Genomic DNA, 21,898 nt, shown 5'->3' with positions numbered 1-21,898 from the left:
GAGCCAGGTGGATCTCTGTGAGTTCGAGGCCAGCCTGGGCTACCAAGTGAGTCCCAGGAAAGGCGCAAAGCTACACAGAGAAACCTTGTCTCGAAAAACCAAAAAAAAAAAAAAAAAAATGGGGCTAGAAGTAGTCCGAGGAAGGTCGTTTGACTCAGTGATTAAGGTTGTCTGTGAACCTGAGGAGGCTGCCGAGTTATCGCTTCTGTAACGGATGAACAGGTCTCGGCAAAAACGACCCCATCACCGACTACCTTGGCGTTCCCAACTTGGCGCTGCGACACCGGAAGAAGCCAATCGCTGCATGCGTGCGCAGGCGCCTGCACCAGGACGCGGCTCCGCCCCTCAGCCTGAGCCGGCTGCTGCAGTGTAGCCCAGCGCGCCAGGCACCATGCGTCTGGAAGCCATCCGCTACTCGCCGGGCTCGCTGCAGATCCTCGACCAGCTGCAGCTGCCTGAGCACTGCCGCTACGAGGCACTGGGTTCGGTGCAGCAGGCCGGGGAGGCCATCCGCGCCATGAAGGTGCGCGGCGCCCCCGCCATCGCGCTGGTGGGCTGCCTCAGCCTGGCGGTGGAGCTGCGGGCGGGCGCCGGCGGTCCCGGGCTTGCCGCTCTGGTGGCCTTCGTGCAAGACCAGCTGCGCCTCCTCGTCGCCGCCAGACCCACCGCTGTCAACATGGCCCGTGCCGCCCGCGATCTGGCTCGCGTGGCAGCTCGGGAGGCGGAGCAGGAGGGTGCCACCGAGGAGACCGTGCGGGAAAGGTACAGGATCCTGGACCAGGCGGTGCAGCCGTGTCTCGTGTCCAGGGGCCCACTTGCAGGACTAGAAGTCCATCCCTGCGCTGTGTTCCCCAGGCCCTTGAACTCAGCCCCTTAGCAGCACCACACCAGCTTTATGACACCTGTTCTGCTAGGTTTTGCCGTGAGGTTTTGTGCGCTCTGCCCTGCTTTCCTCTCTGCAGATCTCTTTCCTTCCCCACTTCCGGTCAAGCCACTTCTCAGTTTTCTGCCGAACCTGTCAGGTTCCTGCTCCCTCCTCTCCCCTTCTGTAGTAACACCTTGTCTGTCCCTAACACTGCCTTCTTGTCCTTCTTTTTACCAGTTAATTAACTGTCTCTCCCACCCTGATGTCATCACCGCAGAAGTTTACTGCTGTGCCCTACCCCCAGCACCTGGCTTACATACAGAGATTTAGTGAGTAGAGTGGCAGGTGTGTCCCCAGAGAAGGTCCCAGGAGAGCCCCACAACTTTGAGGGTCGGGTAGCAGCTAGCCAGGTCCACTCCAACAGTGCTAAGAGCTCCTGTTGTCTCCAGAGTAATCAGCTTTGCTGAAGATATGTTGGAGAAGGACCTCAGAGATAACCGGAACATCGGGGACTTGGGAGCCCGCCACCTCCTGGAGCAGACCAGCCCCAGGGGTGGCAAGGTGACCGTGCTGACCCACTGTAACACTGGCGCTCTGGCCACTGCTGGCTATGGTACAGCCCTAGGTGAGGAGGCACCATCAATTGTTAGGGCATGGGAGGGTCTTTTTTGGGTACAAGGCAAAACACCTTGAGCTGGAGGTGTTGTTCAGTGGCAAGGGTGCATGCTCAGCTCGAGCTGGCTCGGCAGTTAAGAGCTGTACTACTTTAGAAAAGAACTTGTTCAGTTCTCAGCACCCACACGGAACAGCTCATAACCACCTGCAACGCCAGCTGCAAGAGGACCCAGCACCCTCTTCTGGCCTACACGGGCACCTGCACTCACATGCATACACACACACATAATTAAAAATGAGTTCTTTTAAAAGAGTATATACTTAGCATGAACAAAGTCCAGGATTTAGTCCCCAGAACCCAAAAGAAGGAACCCAAACTACTTCAGCCACAGAAATGTGAATATTGGTTTTGTATTTTCAAATATTATTTTTGTGTGTATGAGTGTTTTTGCCTGCTTGTGTGTATGTACACATGTGCCTGGTGCCCAGGGAGGACAAAAGATAGTATTGGCTCCTCCGAAGCTGGAATTACACATGGTTGTGAGCCACCATGTGGGTGTTTGGAACCAAACCCAGGTCCTCTGTAAGAATAGCAAGTGCTCTTAACCACTGGGCCATCTCTCCAGCCCAGGATATTAGGAGGTTGTTGTTGTGTTTTCCTGCCCCAAGTATATCTGTTCATGTACAGAGACACGCAGGAAGTCACGTGCAGGTAGGTATGGGTATATCAAGTCCAACTAGTGGTGTTAGGACCCTAGCCCCCATTTTGCCCGTGGATTGAAGTAATTCTACTATCAGAGACCAGAAAGTTCCCTGGGTCACCTGCCTAGAGAAGGGGCGTAGTGTTGACTCCCAGAGGACGGGGAGTAAGATGGGAAAGCTGTGACCAGGAGATAGGGATCTGGGAGTCAAGGCAGCAGATTCCTCCTGGCCCTTGGTTGTCCAGGAAACTCTCCTGTCTGCCGAAATCCAGCACTGGATTTTGGGAACCCAGATCTTTAGAACAAGGCTCATGTGCCCCATTCATTGGCTCAGCCAGCATTCACTAGACAACTACTGACTTCCAGGGAGTGAACTGTGGAGGACGCCAGGCATCCACAGCCTTGAGTACAAAGGAATGACAGGGACTTAGAGTATGGGTCAGCAGTGTGGCACTGCTGAGAACCCTCCATTAAGAGCTGGGTGTGCGGGGCTGCTGTATGAGACTGAGCAATCTCGGGGTGTCAGAAAGTGGATGTAAAAACGATGTGAGCAGATGAGAACAGTGTGTCAGGCACAGGAAACAGCTACAGAAGGGCTGAGAGTATGCTGTGCTCTGCACTCACCTCAGCACTTGCAGCCCTAGTCTCAGGGCCACGCTGCTTGTCCGCTGGGATACCCCACAGGTGTGATCCGCTCCCTGCACGAGATGGGCCGATTGGAGCATACCTTCTGCACAGAGACCCGGCCCTACAACCAGGGAGCCCGGCTGACGGCCTTCGAGTTGGTCTATGAGCAGATTCCTGCTACTCTCATCACTGACAGCATGGCAGCCGCTGCCATGGCCCACCAGGGTGTGTCAGGTCAGTGGGCTGGGCACTGTGGGCAGGTAGTGCGGTGGGCACCCAAAGCCAGGGACGTGACCTTCCCAACTCTCCCTCACCCCCAGCTGTGGTAGTAGGAGCTGACCGTGTCGTCGCCAATGGAGACACAGCCAACAAAATAGGCACGTACCAGCTGGCCATTGTCGCCAAGCACCACGGTATCCCCTTCTACGTGGCTGCCCCCAGCTCATCCTGTGACCTCCATCTGGAGACTGGCAGGGAGATTGTCATAGAGGAACGCCCTAGCCAGGAGCTGACTGACGTGAATGGAGTCAGGATTGCGGCACAGGGTAAGGTGTGGGCTTGGCACTCAGGGTACTGTGGACTTCCGTGGCATGAGCTGCTTTGCTCATTCAAGCTCCTCGGCTGCATTCTGATGATGGAGGTTAAATTCAAAGTCAGACTTTGTAAATAGTGCTAGATGGCTAGAGATGGGGCTCAGTAGGTAGTGTTGGGATGGGGACCTGAGTTTGGTGCCCAGAACCTACTTTTTAAAAAGACAGCTGTGAGCCTGGGCAGTGGTGGCACACGCCTTTAATCCCAGCATTCCCGGGAGGCAGAGCCAGGCGGATCTCTGTGAGTTCGAGGCCAGCCTGGTCTCCAAAGCGAGTTTCAGGAAAGGCGCAAAGCTACACAGAGAAACCCTGGCGAGGGGGGGGGGGGGGGGATATGGATGGATGGATGACAGCTATGGTGGCACAGGTGTTTTTTTTGTCTATTTGTTTGTTTTTGTTTTTAATTAATTAATTTATTTTTGGGGACAGAGTTTCTCTATGTAGGTAGCCTTGACTGCATTGGAACTTGCTTTATAGACCAGGATGACCTTGAACTCAGAGCTAGCTGCCTGCCTCTGCCTCCCAAATGCTGGGATTAAAGGCATGTGCCACCACCACCCAGCATGGCAGAGATTTAGAATCCCAGTGCTGGGGAGACAGAAAAGGCAGATCCCTGGAGCTTTTATCCAGACGAGTCTAGTCAGCCAGCCTCAGGTTCAGTGAGAGACTGTCTCAAAAACTAAGCTGGTTCCTGAGGAACCACAACTGAGGTGGAGCGTTAGCCTCTATATGCAAGAGCACATGGACACACATACAGAATAATGCTAGGCGTGGTGGTACAGCCTGTAATCCCAGCACTCCAGAAGCCCAGGCAGGAGAGCCCCACAAGTTCAAGACCAGGTGGTACAAGTGAACCTCAGGCTAATGTGGACTGCCAAGTGAGACACTGTCTGAAACACCAAAAACAATCAGAAAAGTGTGAAACTGACCAGGCTGCCTGGACAGAGGTCTATACAGACAGCCAGGCATGATGGTACATACCTGCACTCCAGCACTGCAGAGGCTGAGGCAGGAGGGCAGCTAAGAGTTCCGGATCGTCTTGGCCTACATAGTGAGACCTCATCTCAAAATCAGGAAGAATCGGGCAGTGGTAGCACACACCTTTGATCCCAGCACTCGGGAGACAGAGGCAGGCAGATCCCTGTGAGTTCGAGGCCAGCCTGGGCTACAGAGTGAGATCCAGGACAACCAGGACTGTTACCCAGAGAAACCTTGTCTTGAAGGAAAGAAAGATCAGAAAGCTGGGGCCCTAGTGGCTGCTCATGAGGCCATGGCAAGATCACCAGTTCAAGGCTAGCCTAGTCAACATAAACTCTGTCTCAAAATAAACATTTTAAAAGGGGCCAAGGATATAGCTCAGATATGGAGCATTTGCCAGAATGTACAAGAGGCCTGAGATTCAACACCTAATACTACATAAAAAAAATTTTCGGGTTGGGGATTTAGCTCAGTGATAGAGCACTTGCCTAGCAAGCGCAAGACCCTGGGTTCCATCCTCAGCTCAAAAAAAAAAAAATTTTTTTTCACATTAAAAATAATCAAAATACATTGTCTTAAAGATTAAACAAGATATTTTCAAATAATTTGCTGGTCTTAGTGGTGCTCATCTGGTGAACCTGGGAGGTAGAGGCAGGAAGACAAGGACTTCAAAACCAGCTTTGGCTACATAGAAAATTTGAGTCCAGCCCAAGCTACATATATGACCCTGTGTTAGAAAAGTAATTACATTTTTAAAATTGATTTTCAAAACATCTGTGAAGGGCTCCGCCCCATCCTCAGAACCTCAGAACAGATGTTCTGAGCACACTCACATTGGAGCCAGTGCAAAAGCCCTGGGGTAGATTCTGGAATTCTATAAATCTTGGATCAGGCAAGAATGGGGTCCATAAGGCTAAGGCTGAGGCCTTCTTGAGCAGCAGGAGCTATGGCTATGTTCCTAGCCTCAGTGCCCGCACCTTTACGAATGATTTGGTATGTGTAGACCCCTGGATTCTCAAGGACTCACTAACCCCAAGAATTGCTGTGGTGAGGACAAATGACACCAGCCAGGGAGTTCCCAGAGCCAAAGCCCCACCTCATGTGCCCTCTCTCCCTGCAGGAATCCGGGTTTGGAATCCTGCCTTTGATGTCACCCCCCACGAACTCATCACCGGTGGCATCATCACTGAGCTGGGTGTCTTTGCCCCTGAGGAGCTCCGAGCAGCCCTAAGTGCCTCCATCTTAGAGGGACAGACCCTAGATAGTCCCCAGATGTGACTAGCAAGCTCTCCCCGACCTGCTCTGGTTCCTCTGGTTTTATAATAAAGTTCTCAAATGGCTACCCAAAAGCTCATCCTCACCCATACCCCCTCTTCCAGCTGCTGAAGCAGACTGGATTTACCAGGCTCTGCAGAGTCCCAGCATCTACAACAAAGCTGCCCAAGTTCACATTCCAGCTCCTCCTTTGTATGACCATGCATGGGGTACAAAACCAAGTGTGGGGGTACATACCTGTAATCCCAGCTCCTGGGAGGCTTTCTTTTGGTTTTAGGCTACACTGGGCTACAGATTGAAAAAAACAAACAGGAACATAGGGATAATCAGGATGGTCTTAGCTGCCTTTGAAGTATTTGTTTGGGTTTTTTTCAAGACAGGATTTTTTTTTTATGTTTTATAAAATCTTTATTGACAAATAATTCACATAGTATACAATTTGCCTGTTTGTACAATTTGATAGACTTTAGTCCAGCATCCTCATAGGCCCATGACACCATCACCACTTTCTATTTTAGAACATCGCTATCTTCAATTTCATACACACATATAATGTATGGTAATTACATTCCACCTAATCTTTTTAAATGAACATAATATCTGCAATTTTAACCATTTTTTTAAGTTCACATTTCAGTGGCATGAATTACATTCAAGATATTAATTACATTTGTGGTATTCATTGATTACATTTGCAGTATTTATTCAATAACTATATTTATGATATTTATTAATTACATTAATTGTATTGATTGATTACATTCATGATATTATGTCCTGATACTACTGTCCATTTGTGGGGTTTTCCATCACACAAAACAGAAACTTAGGAATCATTGCTCTGTATTCCTTTCTTCTCCAGCTTGAGATAATGTGTAATCTTTCTGTCTATGAATTTGTATATTCTATATATTTCATGTAATACAAATCTACAGTATTTAAGACAGGATTTATCTAAGTAGCCCTCACTGTTCTGGAACTTTCAGCCCCGGCTGGCCTTGAACTCACAGAGATCTACTTGTCTCTGCCTCCTGAGTCCAGGATTAAAGGTGTGCACCACCACCACCCAGCTATTAATTTTTATTTTATGTATCAGTGCTTTACATGCAAGTGCCTGGTGCCCTCTGAAGCCAGAAAAGGACACTGGATCCCCCTGGAACTGGAGTTATTGATGGTTGTGAGCTGCCACGTGGGTGCTGGGAACAAAACCCAGGTCCTCTCTGCAAGAGCAGCAAGTCCTCTAGAAGAGGACACCAAAGTTCATAAATCAAGATAAATGTTTTTTTTTTTGGTTTTTTTTTTTTTTTTTTTTGGTTTTTCGAGACAGGGTTTCTCTGTGCAGTTTTGGAGCCTGTCCTGGATCTCACTCTGTAGACCAGGCTGGCCTCGAACTCACAGAGATTCACCTGGCACTGCCTCCCGAGTGCTGGGATTAAAGGTGTGCGCCGCCGCCGCCGCCGCCGCCGCCGCCGCCGCCGCCGCCGCCGCCGCCGCCAGTGTTTGTTTTTTTTTTAAGACAGAGGCTCTTGTATCCCTGGCTGGCCTGGAACCTGTTATGTGGACCAGGCTGGTCTGGAACTCACAGAGCTTCACCTGCCTCTGCCTCCTGAACAAAGAGTAAAGGTGTGATCCACTACAGCCTGCTTTGCTTTTTCTTTTCTTTTTTTTTTTTTTTTTTTTGAGAGTCTCTGAAGCTGGAACTCAACAATTAGGCTAGGCTGCAGGGACCCTCCTGTCTCCAGTCCCCTCAGCACTGGGATCACAGGTATGTGTTGCACATATCCTAATTGGTCTTAATAAAAACCCAGAGCCAGGTATCAGGGTGAAAGCTGAAAGATCAGAGAAGCAGAGCGAGTCACAGCCACCACCTCTTACCTCACCAACTCCTCAGCCTGAAAGAGAGCAAGTTCCTGTCTCCTCCTGCCTTATATTCCTTTCTCTGCCCAGCCATATCACTTCCTGTCTCAACCTTCCTAGTGCTGGGATTAAAGGTGTGTGCCACCACTGCCTGACCTCTATGGCTACTGTGGTTAGCTCTGTCCTCTGACCTTCAGGCAAGCCTTATTTCCTAGATTACAAACAATGTATCACCACAGGTATGTGCACCATCACTCGGGGGATGGAGCTCAAGTCCTCACACATGGACAGTAAACACTTTACCCACTGAGTCATGTTCCCAGCCACCAGGTGCATATTTTAAATCTTTAATATAGAAAAGAAGCCGTGGTGGCAGTGGCACACGCCTTTAATCCCAGCACTCGGGAGGCAGAGGCAGGCAGATCTCTGTGAGTTCAAGGCCAGCCTGGGCTACAGAGCAAAATCCAGGACAGGCTCCAGAACTACACAGAGAAACCCTGTCTCATAAAACCAAAAAAGGAAAAACAAATAAAAGAACAAAGCTGATGCTGTGACTGTTTTTGTGCTGTACGTGTGACGCTGAATGCCATCCCAGCACAGCTGCAAAATTAAGTGTCATGGTAACCTAAGGGATTTTTAGTGGCGTGTTGGTTTACTTATGTGTGTGAATGGTTAAAACACAACCTGCAGGCGTCAGTCCTCTGAGTGCTGAGATGAAACGAATGTGCCACCACCCGAGATCGCACACTAGTTAGGAGGCTTGGCGGCAAGCACCGTTACCACAGGGCCATCGCACCAATGACTACTTCAGGGTTTTGGCACTCCCTTATTTTCCACCAAAAATGAGTTCCTTGCTTGCCTCACCTCAAGCCTAATTTTGAACTTTTATGTATAAAAAGCACAACCCACCATGTTTTATAATACACAAGTGTCCTGCCCCTGTAAACGGTAACGAAATTTCCCTTCGAATTTTTTGGACAGCAGTTCCTGTAAATGTGCGGCTCTGGGTCCCCTGAGGCCTTCGGTCCCGCTGTCGCCGGTGACGTCACGCGACTTCCGGCTCTCCTGCAGCGGCCCCGCCTCTTCCGGCTTGTGGTGAATCATGGCGCAGGGACAGCGCAAGTTCCAGGCACAGAAACCTAAAAGCAAGGCGGCGGCTGCGGCGGAGCGGAGCCGAGGGCCGAGGAAAGGCGGTGAGGAACGGGGTGGAGGAGGGCGAGAGGGCGGCGGAACTCGGGGAGGGCGGCCCAGGCTCACAGGGTGGTGTCGCTCCGCAGGTCGAGTCATCGCTCCCAAGAAGGCGCGCGTCGTGCAGCAGCAAAAGCTGAAGAAGGTGAGGGGAGCGCAGCGGAGGGTGACCCGGGATCAAGCGGGCCGGGTGGACTCCCAGCGCCGCGTCTGTGCCCCCCCTGTTCGATGGATCCAGGGGTTCTGATGTGTGTCAGGGCCCGTCAGCAAATCGCTTCGGGTTTTTTGTTTATTGTTTATGTGCATTAGTGTTTTACCTGTGTCTGTCTGTATGTGTGCGTGCATCAAGTGTGTGCCTAGTACCCGAAGAGGTCAGAAGAGGATGTCCAGGCCCGTAGAACTAAAATTACTGACGATTTTGAGCCATCATGCATGTGCTGGGAACTGAACCTTGGTCTTCAGGGGTCACAAGTGCTGAAGCCGGCTTGGTAGCACACGCCTTTGATCCTAGCGCTCTGGGAGCAGAAGCAGGCTGATGTCTGAGTTCCAGGCCAGTCTAGTCTGTGTGTTTTAATTATATGTATGTGTGTGGGTATGTGCCCATGCCCACAGAGGCCAGAAGGAGAAGCACTTCCACCAGGATCTCGATTCAGTTTCCAGCACCCACATGGCAGCTCACAACCATCTGTAACTCAGCCCCAGGCGATCTCCAGTGCTGTCCAGGCACTGCATGCATGTGGTACACAGACATATGTGTGAGCAAAACACTCTTGTACACATAAATAAAAAATTAATTAGGAAAATTAGAGGCTCCAATCTGGTTTAGATCTTGAGTAGATCATTTGTCTCCCCAGAGCTCCCCTAGGTAGGTTACCCAGCAGCCTGCTCTGCTCTGTGAGGTATCCACTCTCAGGTCCTTAAGTGAAATCCTTCCACGGTCTACCATGGGACCACTTTGCCTTTTGCCTTCCCAGGTTCAGAGGTCATCCTTGAACTCCACTCTTACCCAGTCTGGTCCCTTTAGCATACATCCAGAATCCACCTACTTCTGCCCCATCACCTCCAAGGTTGGATCCTAGCCAGCTCTGTCCTCTCCCTGCCATAGCCGCTGAGGCACCTGCCTGTGCTCAAAACTGGTTCCCCCTCTGCCCAGAACCTTCCATGGCTGCTTCCTTCCCGGGTCCTTCACCTCTCCATCCTTTCGTCTGTCTCTCTGGCCTTACTGGCCCTTTAAGGATTCTTTGTCCCGCTGCTAGACATGAGCAGAGCACCCAGGCCTGGTGGTAAGTCAAGGAAAGGGGAGCTTGAACCTGAAGCCACTCTCAAAAGGAAGTGTGTGTGTCTGTGTCTGTGTCTGTCTGTCTGTCCAGGCTGGGGAGAGTGAGGGCTGCTCTGTGTCCCCCACAGAGCCTGGAAGTGGGGATCCGGAAGAAGATTGAGCATGACGTGGTGATGAAGGCTAACTCCAGCCTGCCTAAGAAGCTCGCACTGCTCAAGGGGGCGTCAAAGAAGACAGGGGCCACCGCCCCCAGCAAGAAACCATCCTAAAGACCCTGGGACTTGGCAGGTGACCCCACAGGCTGGCCAGACTTGAAGAGGACCCTGCTCCAGTCAGTCCTGATGACACCTGGGACAGCAATGGACAGGTGACCATAAAGCCTGAAGCCAGCTCCCCGGGTACTGAAGAGGCAATCGGCTTCCTGTGGGCTCAGGGCCTGTCTGTTCTGGGTGACACACTGTGATGAACCTAGCTCTGCTGTCCCTCCAGCCCTCGAGCAGTCTGATGGGGGGCTGTTTAGGGGCTAGGTGAACCTCACTGGTCTCCATAAGAAACTTCTCCTACCTACGCAGTGCCCTTGACAGCCACAGACCCGAGAAATGGCAGTGACATCTGTACCTGAAGCTGGCAGCTGGGGATAGTCTCTTCCCTGGGTCCTGGGTTGCCCCGGCCCCCCCAGGTCACCCCCTGCAGTCATCTAGTGTTAGTTGTCCTCTACATGAAGAAGGGTTCCATATCTTCAGTGAGGTACCACCTCACTCCGTCAGACTAGTGATCCAGGGCCACTTGGGGACGCTCCAGTGTAACCCAATAAAGCTGTGCTCACAGAGGCCACATGCCATTCTTGTGCTTTCCCGCTCCATCCCTACCCCTTGGCTTGTCGAGCTAACCTGCTGACACTCCAGAACAAGGACCTGGCCAGCTCAGCTACCCTCATCCATAGCACAGCTCTGCTTCTGTCTCCACTGAGGGGCTCACACCCCTGGTAGTCACTCAGACCTGCTGGACCAGATGTTGATCATGTCATATGCAGGGTGCTTGACGTGGTGGCATCTCCCTTGGTGTGGCCCTGGGACAAGTGATGAGTATGCTGGTGGCCTATCCCTTTTTGCCCAGCCATTTCACTCACTGAGGAGGCAGAAAAGTGTCTGGTTACCAGTGACTGCCCCCAGCCCTGACTGGGTGAATTTGTTCCCGAACAGTCGGAATTTGGTCAGAATTTAGTGTTGAGACTAATGCACCCAGGCTGGCTTCTGGCTGGCCGTGGCTGCTAGGGATGAGATCCACTTCGTGTGTGATTAGCCAGCACTCTGGGTCACACCCTAGCTCCCAGTGCACTTGCAAGGGGAGGAAGGAGCTACTGGGTTGTAGTCCTGCCAGGACACGGTTGCTCTGCTGTGAGCGTGGAGGGCACCTTTAGAGGCTGTCACTCACTTCAAGGCTGGACCTTGAAGGGGTTGTTAGTGCCTCTAGCTTGTGATGAGGCAGTGTCCGGACATGCAGCTCCCCACCACACCTACCTTCTGGTACCCTCACCACAGATCCCGAGGCATGGCTCCACTTCATTGTGAATACAACCAGTGGCCTGCCTCAGGTTTAGCTTGGTTTTCTGAGACAGGGTCTCCCTGTATAACCCTAGCTGACTTAGAACTCACTGCGTAGACCAGGCTGGTCTCCAACTCAGAGCTATACTGGCTTCTACTTTCCAAGTTCTGAGATTAAAATGCCCAAGGGCCAAGGGCATAGGTTTTTTGTTTGTTTGTTTGGTTGGTTGGTTGGTTGGTTGGTTGGGTTGTTTGTTGTTGTTGTTGGTTTTTTTTTTTTTTTTTTTTGGTGTTTGGTTTTTCGAGACAGGGTTTCTCTGTGTAGTTTTGGAGCCTGTCCTGGAACTCTGTAGCCCAGGCTGGCCTCAAACTCACAGAGATCCATCTGCCTCTGCCTCCCAAGTGCTGGGATTAAAGGCGTGCACCACCGCCGAATGCGTTATTTTTTGTGTGTATATATGTACCTGATGAGGCCAGAGGCAGCCCATCCTCCAGAGTTGGAATCAAAGGCAGTGGTGAGCCACCCCACGAGGTGAGAGCAGTGGAAGCTGTAGCTGCTGAGCCCGCTCTAGCTCTGTCACGTGTGTTCTGTGGTAGAAAGACTAGGATGGCTGGGTACATGCCTTTAATCCCGGTACTCCAGGTAGGGGCAGTTAGGGCTCTGAGTTCAAGACCAGCCTGGTGGGGGGCAGGGGTTGTCAGCTTACCTGGACTAGTGGGCATCACTCTTTGTATCTAGCTGACATTTGCAGAGGAATGATGCCGGAGACTGGCTGGGTGATGACCACCCTGAGCTGCACCATGGAAGCCAGGGAGGGTGGATGGAAGACCCTGTCCCAGTATGTGAATCCCCCTGAGGTACCTGCCACCACCAAGCGCTAGTCTAACCCTCCCACATGCACCAGACAGCAGCAGCACTCCAGAGAGCTTCCGGCCCCTCAGCAGCGCCTCCTGGTGACTTGAGCAGCTGCTGAGTTTTCAGACTCTGGCGTGGAGGTGGCCACTGTATGACTATTCAGCTGCTGTCATGTAAGCTAATCCAGTAAATGCACCTTCGTATTATATTCTGTCGGTTCCCCAAAGCACTCTGCAAAACAAACATTCACATGGGTGCTTGTATCAGTGTTGATAGAATGCTTTGCATTAGCACAGAGGCAGAAACAACTTGCATTTGCATTAACTGGACTGGGTGAGAATCTGCTCCAGCCACAGTGGAATATTATTCAGCCATTAAAATGGAATGAGGGGCTAGAAAAATATCTCAGTGGGTAAAAATTTGCCACCAGGTTTGACCACCTGAGTTCAGTTCCCAGAGCCCACATCGGGAGAAGAAAACCAAGTTAAATAAGTTGTCTTCTGACCTCCACACCTGCAAAAGGACGTGCACATGCTCACACAGTCACATCGTACATAAGTGTAAGAATGAAATGAAGGTTTGGGAAGGTGGCTCAGTTCAGAGATGAAGAGTACTTGCTGCTCTGGCAGAGGACCCAGGTTCAGCCTCCAGTACCCACAGCAGCTCACAATGCCTGCAATTCAGTTCCAGGGGCTCCAGTGCTCTCCTCTTTCCTCCATGGACACTCCATGCAAATGGTGTGCTTACATGCATGAAAACATTAAAAATATTTTAAATGTGCCAGTTGTGGTGGTACATGCCTTTGATCCCAGCACTCCGAAGGCAGAGCTTGGTGGATTTCATGAGTCCAAAGCCAGCCAGAGACAAGTACAACTACAGTATAGATGAGCCTGGAAACACAATGCTGATGCTGGGCATCGTACACACCTATAAACCCAGCACCCAGTGAAGTAAGGAAAACCAAGAATATTAAGATCATCCTCCATATTTCAAGGCTAACCTGAAATACTTGAGACCCTGCCAAGGAAAAATTAAAAATGCCCTGGTGGTGCAGGCCTTTAATCCCAGAGCTCAGGAGGCAGAAGCAGGGAGGTCTCTGAGGCTCCCTCGTAACAAACCAGGTACGGAAAGATAAATAGGTATAGTTCTGTGAGAGGGCAGAGCAAGCAGATGCTGAGCAGGAGAAGAGGGGCATGGTGCCAGGTAAACACTGGGTTTCCTCCTGGCCTGAAAGTTCTGGAACTAAATATATATATATATATATATATACACACATATATATATATACATATATATATGTGTATATATATATATATATTTTATGATAGGTGAACTTAAAAAGATAGGCTAACTTCTCACTGGTTTGATGTCTGACATCAACAGCTCCTCTGGAGTACCCATGAAGACTTCAGGCCACCTCATTTTCACCTAGAAAGACTGGCGAACCAGGGACTTACAGTATGCCCATGACTAAGCAAGACCATAGGCTTCATTCAATTGAACTAAAACATTTGTGGAATGGGTAATTTGGAACCATCCACACAGTTAAGCAAGATCATACTGGCTCTTTGCACACACACATTTTTAACACACACCCCCTCCAAAAAATGTAGCTATAAACGGTAATGGGCACCTGTAAACCCTGCACTTAGAAAGGTGAGTCAGGGGGATCGCCAGCAGTGTGAGGCTTGGCAGGTCAGCCTGGGCTATAGAGTTAACGACTGTCCAAAAGCCAAGAGCTAAAGTATCAGTGGTAGAGAGCTTGCCTGCCTCTAGCAAGGCCCTCAGTTCCATCCCCAGCACCAAGAAAAGGAGAGAAGTGTGAGGGACCGTCACCAAGAAAAACTAGAGCTAGGAGAGCTGGGTCAGCATTCCAGGGACTTCGGTCTGCTTCTGGGGCTCTTGTACACCAGGAAGACTGAACAGAGGAGAGACCTAGACTCACTGGGAATGGAGTCTAGGAATCCATACTGGTCAGCCTCTTTCCTCCCCTGTTCCTAAGGGACTGCTCTCTGTAACCCCAGAGCCACACCTCTCCCAACTTGGGAATCAAGGCCCTCAGCCACCTGTGACCACCTCAGTGAATAGTATCTTTCCCTTAAGGTGGGGCTCCTTAGCCCAGACCACATTCTTCATGCTTCTCAAGCTGCCTAACTGTTCTTCTAAAGAAACAACTGGGGCCGGGCAGTGGTGGTGCACACCTTTAATCCCAGCACGTGAGAGGCAGGGGCAGGTGGATCTCTGTGAGTTCGAGGCCAGCCTGGTCTACAGAGCGAGATCCAGGACAAGGCTCCAAAGCCACACAGAGGAAAAAAACCTGTCTCAAAAAGCCAAGGAGTTGGGGGAAGGGGAACAACTGGGGCCTTGCAAGGTGGTTCAGTAGGTAAAGGGGCTTGCTACCAAGTCTGATGAGGTGAACTTGATCCCCAGAACCCACATGGTGGAAGGAGAGAGCTGATTCCCACAGGCTGCTCTCTGACCTCCACACACACGCCGTGGCACTTGTGCACGTACAAAAATAACTGTCTTGTTGTTTTGTTTAGGAAAAGAATTTATGCAAAAGATGGACTCCGCATACTGTGTTGGATCTTGCTAATGTTTCCTTTAGTTCTTTTATCTTCTGACTCTCGAAACCAACTGGCACTTACTTAGGAAAGAAGTCTCAGTCCCACTACAAGTGTGCTATAATGACCTAGTGTCTTACAGAGAGCAGAAAGCGGAACATCACCCAGCCCCAGCCCCCTGCCCACTTCCCTGCCTTGCCCTCCCACCTGCCATCTCATCCCTGCACTCTTTCTCAGATGCCACCTCTGTCTGTGATCAATCATCCCTGGCCCTAGCAAGGCCATTAGATCACCACTCTTGTGGGATTTAAGGGGGTTCTTCATTTTATTTGAGGCAGGGCAGGATTTCTCTGTGTAGCCCTAGCTGGCCTAGAACTCACTAACTCACAAGAACTCCACCTGCTTCTGCCTCCCAAGTGCTGAGATTTAAAAGATTAAAGTGCTGGGCTGCCCCCAAGCCTGGTTTCTGTTCGGTTTGGTGCTGGGGATGAAGCCTGGGGCTTCCCTAAGCAAGCTCTGCTGGGAGCTAGCCCTCAGCCCTGCTTCCCTCAGCTGCTTTCCTGTGTGCTTGCTGCTGTTTTGTTCAGGTCTTTCCCTGTTTAGACCTGCACCCAGAGGGTGGCCTGTGGGCTGGTGTGTGCAGAAGGGAGGAAGCGGGGAGGGAGGGAGGGTCTCCTGCCAAGAGAGAAAGTCCAGTGTTTGGGGAGCTGCTCTGCCCTCTCAGGCGCTGCCGCAGCCCCGTGAACTTGCTGAACAGCCCCGAACTGTGAGCTCCAGCAGGTGGACCAGTGCTGCCTAGGGAGCCATGCCCCACCAGGAACCACACCCTGCCCCCTTGAGCTACTGCATCCTGCTCAGGCACAGTCTTAGATGCTCACATATCATGCTCTTCTTAAAAAATAATTTCTACAGGGCGGTGGAACTACTACAGGGTGGCGCACACATTTAGTCCCAGCACTTGGGAGGCAGAGGCAGGTGGACCTCTGAGTTTGAGGCCAGCCTGATCTACAGAGTGAGTTCCAGGACAGCCAGGGCTACACAGAGAAACCCTGTCTGGAAAAACCAAAACCAAAATAAATAAATAAATAAATAAATAAATAAATAAATAAATAAATAAATAAATAAATAAATAAGAAAATAAATAAGAAAATAAGTATCTATTTATGTGTATGAGTGTTTTGCCTGTGTGCATGTCTATGCACCCCCACGTGTGTACCTAGTGCCCACTGTGGCCAGAAGGATTTGGATCCCGTGGAACTGGGTTATAGATATCTGTCAGCCACCATTTGGGTGCTGGAGATCCGTGTCCCAAGAAAGAGCAGCCAGTGCTCTTACCTTCTGAGCCATCTCTCCAGCCCCTGGATTGCCCTCTTGAAATTTATCATTTTACCTGTCTTTGTGGAATAGGGAAAAGCAGGAGACCCATGGGACCTGGGTCTGGGGCCACCAGGAGGCCCTGGGGACCCAGTCAGGCCTGCCCCCAACTAACCTCCTGCAGGCAAGTCAAGAAGCCCTGAGAACAGCAGCCCCGTGGCTCTGATGGCAGCTTGGTGGTCCTCTGCAAAGGCCGTGGCCGGGGACGTGGAACGAAGGCACACCTGTCCCTTCAGCCTCCTTGACAGCCCCCTTCCTCCTCACTTCCCTCCCCCGTGACGCCAGTAGTTCCCACCCTCCAATTCTCCATGAAGGTGTTTTGCTCTTGTGTTCTAAGACAGTTCTGTGTAGCTCAGGCTGGCCCCAAACTTGACCTTAGCCTCAGTGCTGGGATGACAGGCAGGCCCAACTATGTCTGTCTGTCTGTGCCAGATTCTTCTACCTCCTGCCTGTGTGTGAGACCGTCAGCTAGTCTTTTAACCTCTCTGAGCCAGCATGGCCCCATCTATTTAAAATTGGGACCCAGCACCCCACCCTAGTGGGCCAGAGCAGGAGACTAGAGTAACTTGGGACTCTTTAGTGTGGTCATGAATTGTCATTGGAGACCCCTTCTCCAGGGTCAGGGAGCATCAAATGTGATTTTAGACTCAATTTTTTCCCTGTCTGGAATGCCATTTTTCCTGGCAACACTCTACCCATGAGCTTGTGTTTCCAAAAGGAAGCAGAATCACACATCTGAACTGGCCAGCAGGGCTGCGGGCTTGAGGCGCAACCACGAGCCAGCCAGACTGCCTGCGTCAGCTGGCCGCTGCTGGCAGTGCAGGCAGAACGGGGTCCCTCAGAAAGTCAGGGTGGACATGTCCCCAAGCTGCAGATCTGTGTCCCCTCCCTCACCTGAGCTGGTAGGGCAGCCCTACTTTTCTTGTAGGTTGGGAGCACACGGGTTTGGGGTCAGGAGCTCCAGATGCCTAGACAGTGATCTCACCATACAGGCTGAGTAGACAGGACTGGCACTTCCTAAAGCCAGAACCTCGGTGTTCCAGCAGAGGGAGGGCACCACCAGCCGGAACACCACCACAATACTTTCCTTAAAGTATTGCTTTCAAGGGGGCATGCTCGAAACAAGCTTTGAGAATTCAGGGGACACCCCAAACCTTCCTGGATCTATTCTGACCCCCACATTTTACCAGGATCTCTGTGTGACTCAGGGCAGTTTCCTGACCTCACTGGACCTCACTTCCCTCATCTGTCCTATCTCCTGAACTCAGATTCAGACCCTGTCTACTGTGACCCCACCCAGGTCAACACTCAACTGTCTCATTTGTGAGATGGGATGTTGTCCAAATTTATGTGGATTATAACAGAATAAAGGAAATAAGCAGCCAGGCATTCTGGAATACACCTGTCATCTCGGCCCTTGGGAAGCTGGGGCAGAATCATCAGGAGTTCAAGGCTAGCCCTGGCTACATAGCAAATTCCAGGCCAGTTAGGGCTACATATATGACCTTGTCTCAAAACATGGAGCTTAGTTGGCAGAGCACTTGCTGGGAGCATGAATACCTGGGATGAATCTCTAGTACCCAATAAATTCCATGTGGTGGCACAGGCCTGAAATCTCAACACTGCCAATGTGAAGACAAGAGAATCAGAAATTCAAGGTCACTCTCAGCAATGCAGTGAGTTCGAGGTCAGCCTGGTCCACTGAGACCCTGTGTCAATAAATGAAATAAAATATAAAAGCTGACCTCACCCTGTGTTGAGTGATGTTCATGGTCAGGACACTTGATGACTATTTCCCAGGAGCATGATTGGCCTCCTGGGAAGCCAGCCCGAGGCCCACTCAGAAGGGGGACCCTAAGTCCCCAGCTCCCCCTCACCTTGGCCACTCCTTCCCATGGGTCTGTCTTGTCCCAGCATGTTCAGCATGGAGCTATTCCAACCTGCAAACTGAAAATTAAGAATAAAGATAACCAGGAATGCAGGTTTGCAGGCCTCCAGGCTACCTCCTCTGCTGGGTAACCTCAGGCAACTGGCTCTTCTAAGTCTTAGTTTCCTAATCTGAGAAATGGAAGGTGGTAACTGTCAATGTGGCTAGGCTTTGAGGGTTTCATTCTTTTCTTTCCCCTCCCCCACTTCTTCTCCTCCTTCTGTTACCGAGGATGGAACCCTGGGCCTAGCAAGCCAAGCCAGTACTCTATCACAGAGCCACACAGCAGCCGAGACAGTGACTGCTTGCTATTCGTGTGATTACTTACTTTGTGTCTGTGTGTACACACTGTGCACCTGCCACAGTGTGTGTGTGTGGACCTCCGATGACAACTTGTAGGACTCGGTTCTCTCCTTTTGAGCCTTCAGGCTCTGGGGATCAAACTCAGGTGGTCAGGCTCGGTAGCAGGCACTTTTATCTGTTCAGCCATTTTGCCTGGCCCAAGGCAGTGGATTCTTTTTTTTCCTTTTTCTTTTTTCTTTCTTTTTTTTTTTTGGGGGGGGGGCTCTTTCGAGACAGGGTTTCTCTGTGCAGCTTTGAAGCCTGTCCTGGAACTTGCTCTGTAGACCAGCCTGGCCTTGAACTCACAGAGATCCTCCTGCCTCTGCCTCCTGAGTGCTAGGATTAAAGGTGTGCGCCACCACCGCCTGGCCACAGTGGCTTCTTAAGGCCAGCTAAGTCCAACAAAAATGCAGGATGAAGGACTGTAGAGATAGTTTAGCAGGTGAAGAGCCTGATGTTGAGTGGGTTCAATGCCTCTTCCGGCCCCCATGGATGCACAGATATCCATGCAGACAAAACACACAAACACATAAAATAGAAATAAATACAATTTCAAAAACCTTTTTTTTTACTAATATGAAAGGAGGGCTGGTGAAATGACCCAAGAGGCAGGGGGACTTCTGGAGCGAACCTGGAGGCCAGAAGAGAATGGGATATCCCCTGGAGCTGGAGTTCCAGGCAGTTGTGAACTGCTGTGTGGTGTTGGGAATTCAATGGGGATCCTCTGGAAGAGCAGTCAGTGCTCTTAACTGCCATCTCTCCCAGCTCCTCTTTCTTTTTGTTTGGTTTTGAAACAGGACCTCAATATGTAGCTCAGGCTGCAACAGGATCTCAGTATAGCTCAGGCTGCCCTCAAACTCACCATGCTTGTGTCCGAGCTATCTGAGTGCCAGGCTGACAGGCATGTACCACCACACCTGGCTCTCTAGAAACGCTTTAATTTTTTTTATTTATTGTGGTGGTGGGGCATGCATGTGCCTCAGCATGCATGTGCAGGTCAGAGGACAGCCTGCAGGAGTCAGTTCTCTTCCTCTACCATGTGGGTTCCAGGGAACTCCAGTCTTCAAGGTTGGTGGCCACCGTCTTTACCCACTAAGACAGTGGTTCTCAACCTGTGGGTCGCAACCCCTCGGCAAGCCTCTGTCACCAGAATATGTACATTATGATTTAAAACAGTAACAAAATTACAGTTATGAAGTAGCAACAAAAATAACTTTATGGCTGGGGTCACACAGCATGAGGATCTGTATTAAAGGGTCACAGCATTAGGAAGGCTGAGAACCACTGAGCTAGCCAGCTCATCTTACCCCAAAAAGTCTTTTTAAAGAATATTTTTCAGGTTGGGTGGTGGCACACGCCTTTAATCCCAGCACTCAGGAGGCAGAGGTAAGCAGATCTCTTGAGTTCGAGGCCAGCCTGGTCTACATAGTGAGTTACAGGTCAGCCAGGGCCAAGTAGAGAGATCCTGTCTCAAAAACCTAATAAAGATTTCCTTGTTTGTGCTAGTTAGTTTTTTTTATATATTATTTCATTTATTTTATTTATTTGTCAGCTTGACAAAAGCTAGAGTCACCTGGGAAATAGGAACTTCAACTGAGAAAATGCCTCCATCACATTGGCTTATACGCAAGTCTGTGGGGCATTTCTCGACTAATGATTGATGGGGGAGGGCCCAGCCCACTGTGGGTAGAGCTATCCCTGGGCAGGTTGCCATGGGTTACGTAAGAAAACAGTCTGGGAAGCCATGGGGAACAGAGTAGGGAACAGCATTCTTCTATGGTTCCTGCTTCAGTTCCTGCCTCCAGGCTCCTGCTTTGAGCTTCTGCCCTGGTTTAATGGCTGTGATCAGGACATGTAAGCCAAATAAGCCCTCTCCATCCCAAGCTGCTTTTGGTCGTGGTCTTTATCAACACTATAGAAACCTAGAACAAACTGGGTGATGTGGTGAATACCTTTAATCCCAGCACTCAGGAGGCAGAGGCAGGTGTATCTCTCTGAGTTTCAGAGTGAGTTCCAGGACTGCCAGGGCTACACAGAGAAACCCTGTTTGGGGGGTTGGGAGAGAGAAAAGAAAAAGAAAGCAAGCTAGGGCATTACTGCTGCTGCTGCTGTTGTTATTGAGACAGGGTCCCTCTGAGGATGTGAGGACCCCTGGAGCTGAAGTCAGGGCAGTGTGAGCCGCTCTTGGTTCTGGAAATGGAACCCAAGTCCCTGGCAGATTAGCCAGTGCTCTTAAACCCTGCGCCAGCTCTCCAGTTCCTCCAGTGTGTTCTTTACCCGTACAGCATGGCCCCACTTGAACCAGCCCTGTTTGATGCCGGGGTAGGGAGGGGCAGGTCCAGAAGGGAACACTGGACCAGTGCCAGAGAGTGCAGGTGTGAAGCCTGGAGGAGAGAAAGAGTTCCTAGCCGGCTTCTGGGGACCAGCTTGGGTTCCTCCTGCTTTAAGGATCATGTCAACTAAACGGAATCACAGCATAAACTGGGTCAGCAGGTCCTAGATGGAGGTCTGCTGTATGCTGGACCTGGACGCTGTTCCATGTGCTGACCTGTCTCTGCAGGGCTTATTGCTCCATGGAGCTCAGAGCCCAGAGAGACATTTAACAACCCCCTCACCCTGGCATAAACCTGGCATCCCAGCGTTCTGGAGGATGAGGCAGGAGGATCTCCAATCAGGATACTAATCCCGGATACAGAATGGGACCTTGCTGAGAGACTGAATAAAAGATGTTGGAGAGGCCAGGAGGGTAGGAAAACGCAGGATTCTCTTATGTCATGGGGATGGGCGCGAAGGTGCCAAAGACGGTGACTGACTTCCCGGCTACGGATAAGTTGAGTCAGGAAAAAACAAACAAAAAACGATTTGAGGTGGGGTTTTGACATACACTGCTTCGAACTTAACAAAACTGCCATTCTCGAGGTCGCAATGGGTAATTTCAGTTCACGTCTGTAGAAAGTGTGTCTTAGTTCTCAGCTCAAGAGGAGCCTTTAAAGCGAAGAGCCCACCAGCGCGGCCCCAGTCGGCTCCTACAGCACGCACACTGCACGGGTCGTCCAGAGAGGTTGCGTGAGCTTCTGGGGTCACACAGCCCAGAGAGAGTCGGCCCGGCCCCCAGGCGCCCGGAAGCGACCCTCCGTAAACAAAGCCGTGTGTAGGCGCAGCCCCAGCCTCCAGGCCCGTAGGCCGGCCCATGGGGGCGGGGGAGGAATGTTGTGAATGAACGTGAGGCCGCCCCGAAACTCCTCACAAGGCCGAGCCGCGGGGTCCCCTCGCTTTGATTGGCTCATACCGCTCCGTGATGGACAGCGCCTCTCCC

At 51.0% G+C, this 21,898-nt stretch overlaps 2 protein-coding genes across 2 annotated transcripts; both read left to right on the top strand.

Moving 5' to 3' along the window:
- Window positions 1-367: 367 nt before the first annotated feature.
- On the top strand, window positions 368-5,725 carry Mri1 (methylthioribose-1-phosphate isomerase 1). The gene is made up of 5 exons (XM_059264405.1): window positions 368-762; window positions 1,315-1,490; window positions 2,866-3,042; window positions 3,129-3,353; window positions 5,497-5,725. The coding sequence occupies exons 1-5, from the start codon at window positions 392-394 to the stop codon at window positions 5,652-5,654; spliced, it is 1,107 nt and encodes a 368-aa protein (XP_059120388.1). The 5' UTR covers window positions 368-391; the 3' UTR covers window positions 5,655-5,725.
- Window positions 5,726-8,491: 2,766 nt separating this feature from the next.
- On the top strand, window positions 8,492-10,809 carry C5H19orf53 (chromosome 5 C19orf53 homolog). Its single transcript, XM_059262662.1, has 3 exons — window positions 8,492-8,701; window positions 8,786-8,841; window positions 10,104-10,809. The coding sequence occupies exons 1-3, from the start codon at window positions 8,611-8,613 to the stop codon at window positions 10,242-10,244; spliced, it is 288 nt and encodes a 95-aa protein (XP_059118645.1). The 5' UTR covers window positions 8,492-8,610; the 3' UTR covers window positions 10,245-10,809.
- Window positions 10,810-21,898: the final 11,089 nt, after the last annotated feature.

This window comes from Peromyscus eremicus, chromosome 5, assembly GCF_949786415.1.
Source record: "Peromyscus eremicus chromosome 5, PerEre_H2_v1, whole genome shotgun sequence".
Lineage (NCBI taxonomy): Eukaryota > Metazoa > Chordata > Mammalia > Rodentia > Cricetidae > Peromyscus > Peromyscus eremicus.
The sequence above is the reverse complement of the archived record's forward strand: the minus strand, read 5'-3'. Positions and strand labels throughout refer to the sequence as shown.

Bases quoted from the DNA above. Each gene is read 5' to 3' on its own strand.
- Mri1 (XM_059264405.1), top strand. From the start codon at position 392: ATGCGTCTGGAAGCCATCCGCTACTCGCCGGGCTCGCTGCAGATCCTC. The intron at 763-1,314 runs GTACAGGATCCT...TGTTGTCTCCAG, and splicing joins GAGGAGACCGTGCGGGAAAG to AGTAATCAGCTTTGCTGAAG. The intron at 3,354-5,496 runs GTAAGGTGTGGG...CTCTCCCTGCAG, and splicing joins AGTCAGGATTGCGGCACAGG to GAATCCGGGTTTGGAATCCT.
- C5H19orf53 (XM_059262662.1), top strand. From the start codon at position 8,611: ATGGCGCAGGGACAGCGCAAGTTCCAGGCACAGAAACCTAAAAGCAAG. The intron at 8,702-8,785 runs GTGAGGAACGGG...GTCGCTCCGCAG, and splicing joins CCGAGGGCCGAGGAAAGGCG to GTCGAGTCATCGCTCCCAAG. The intron at 8,842-10,103 runs GTGAGGGGAGCG...TGTCCCCCACAG, and splicing joins AGCAGCAAAAGCTGAAGAAG to AGCCTGGAAGTGGGGATCCG.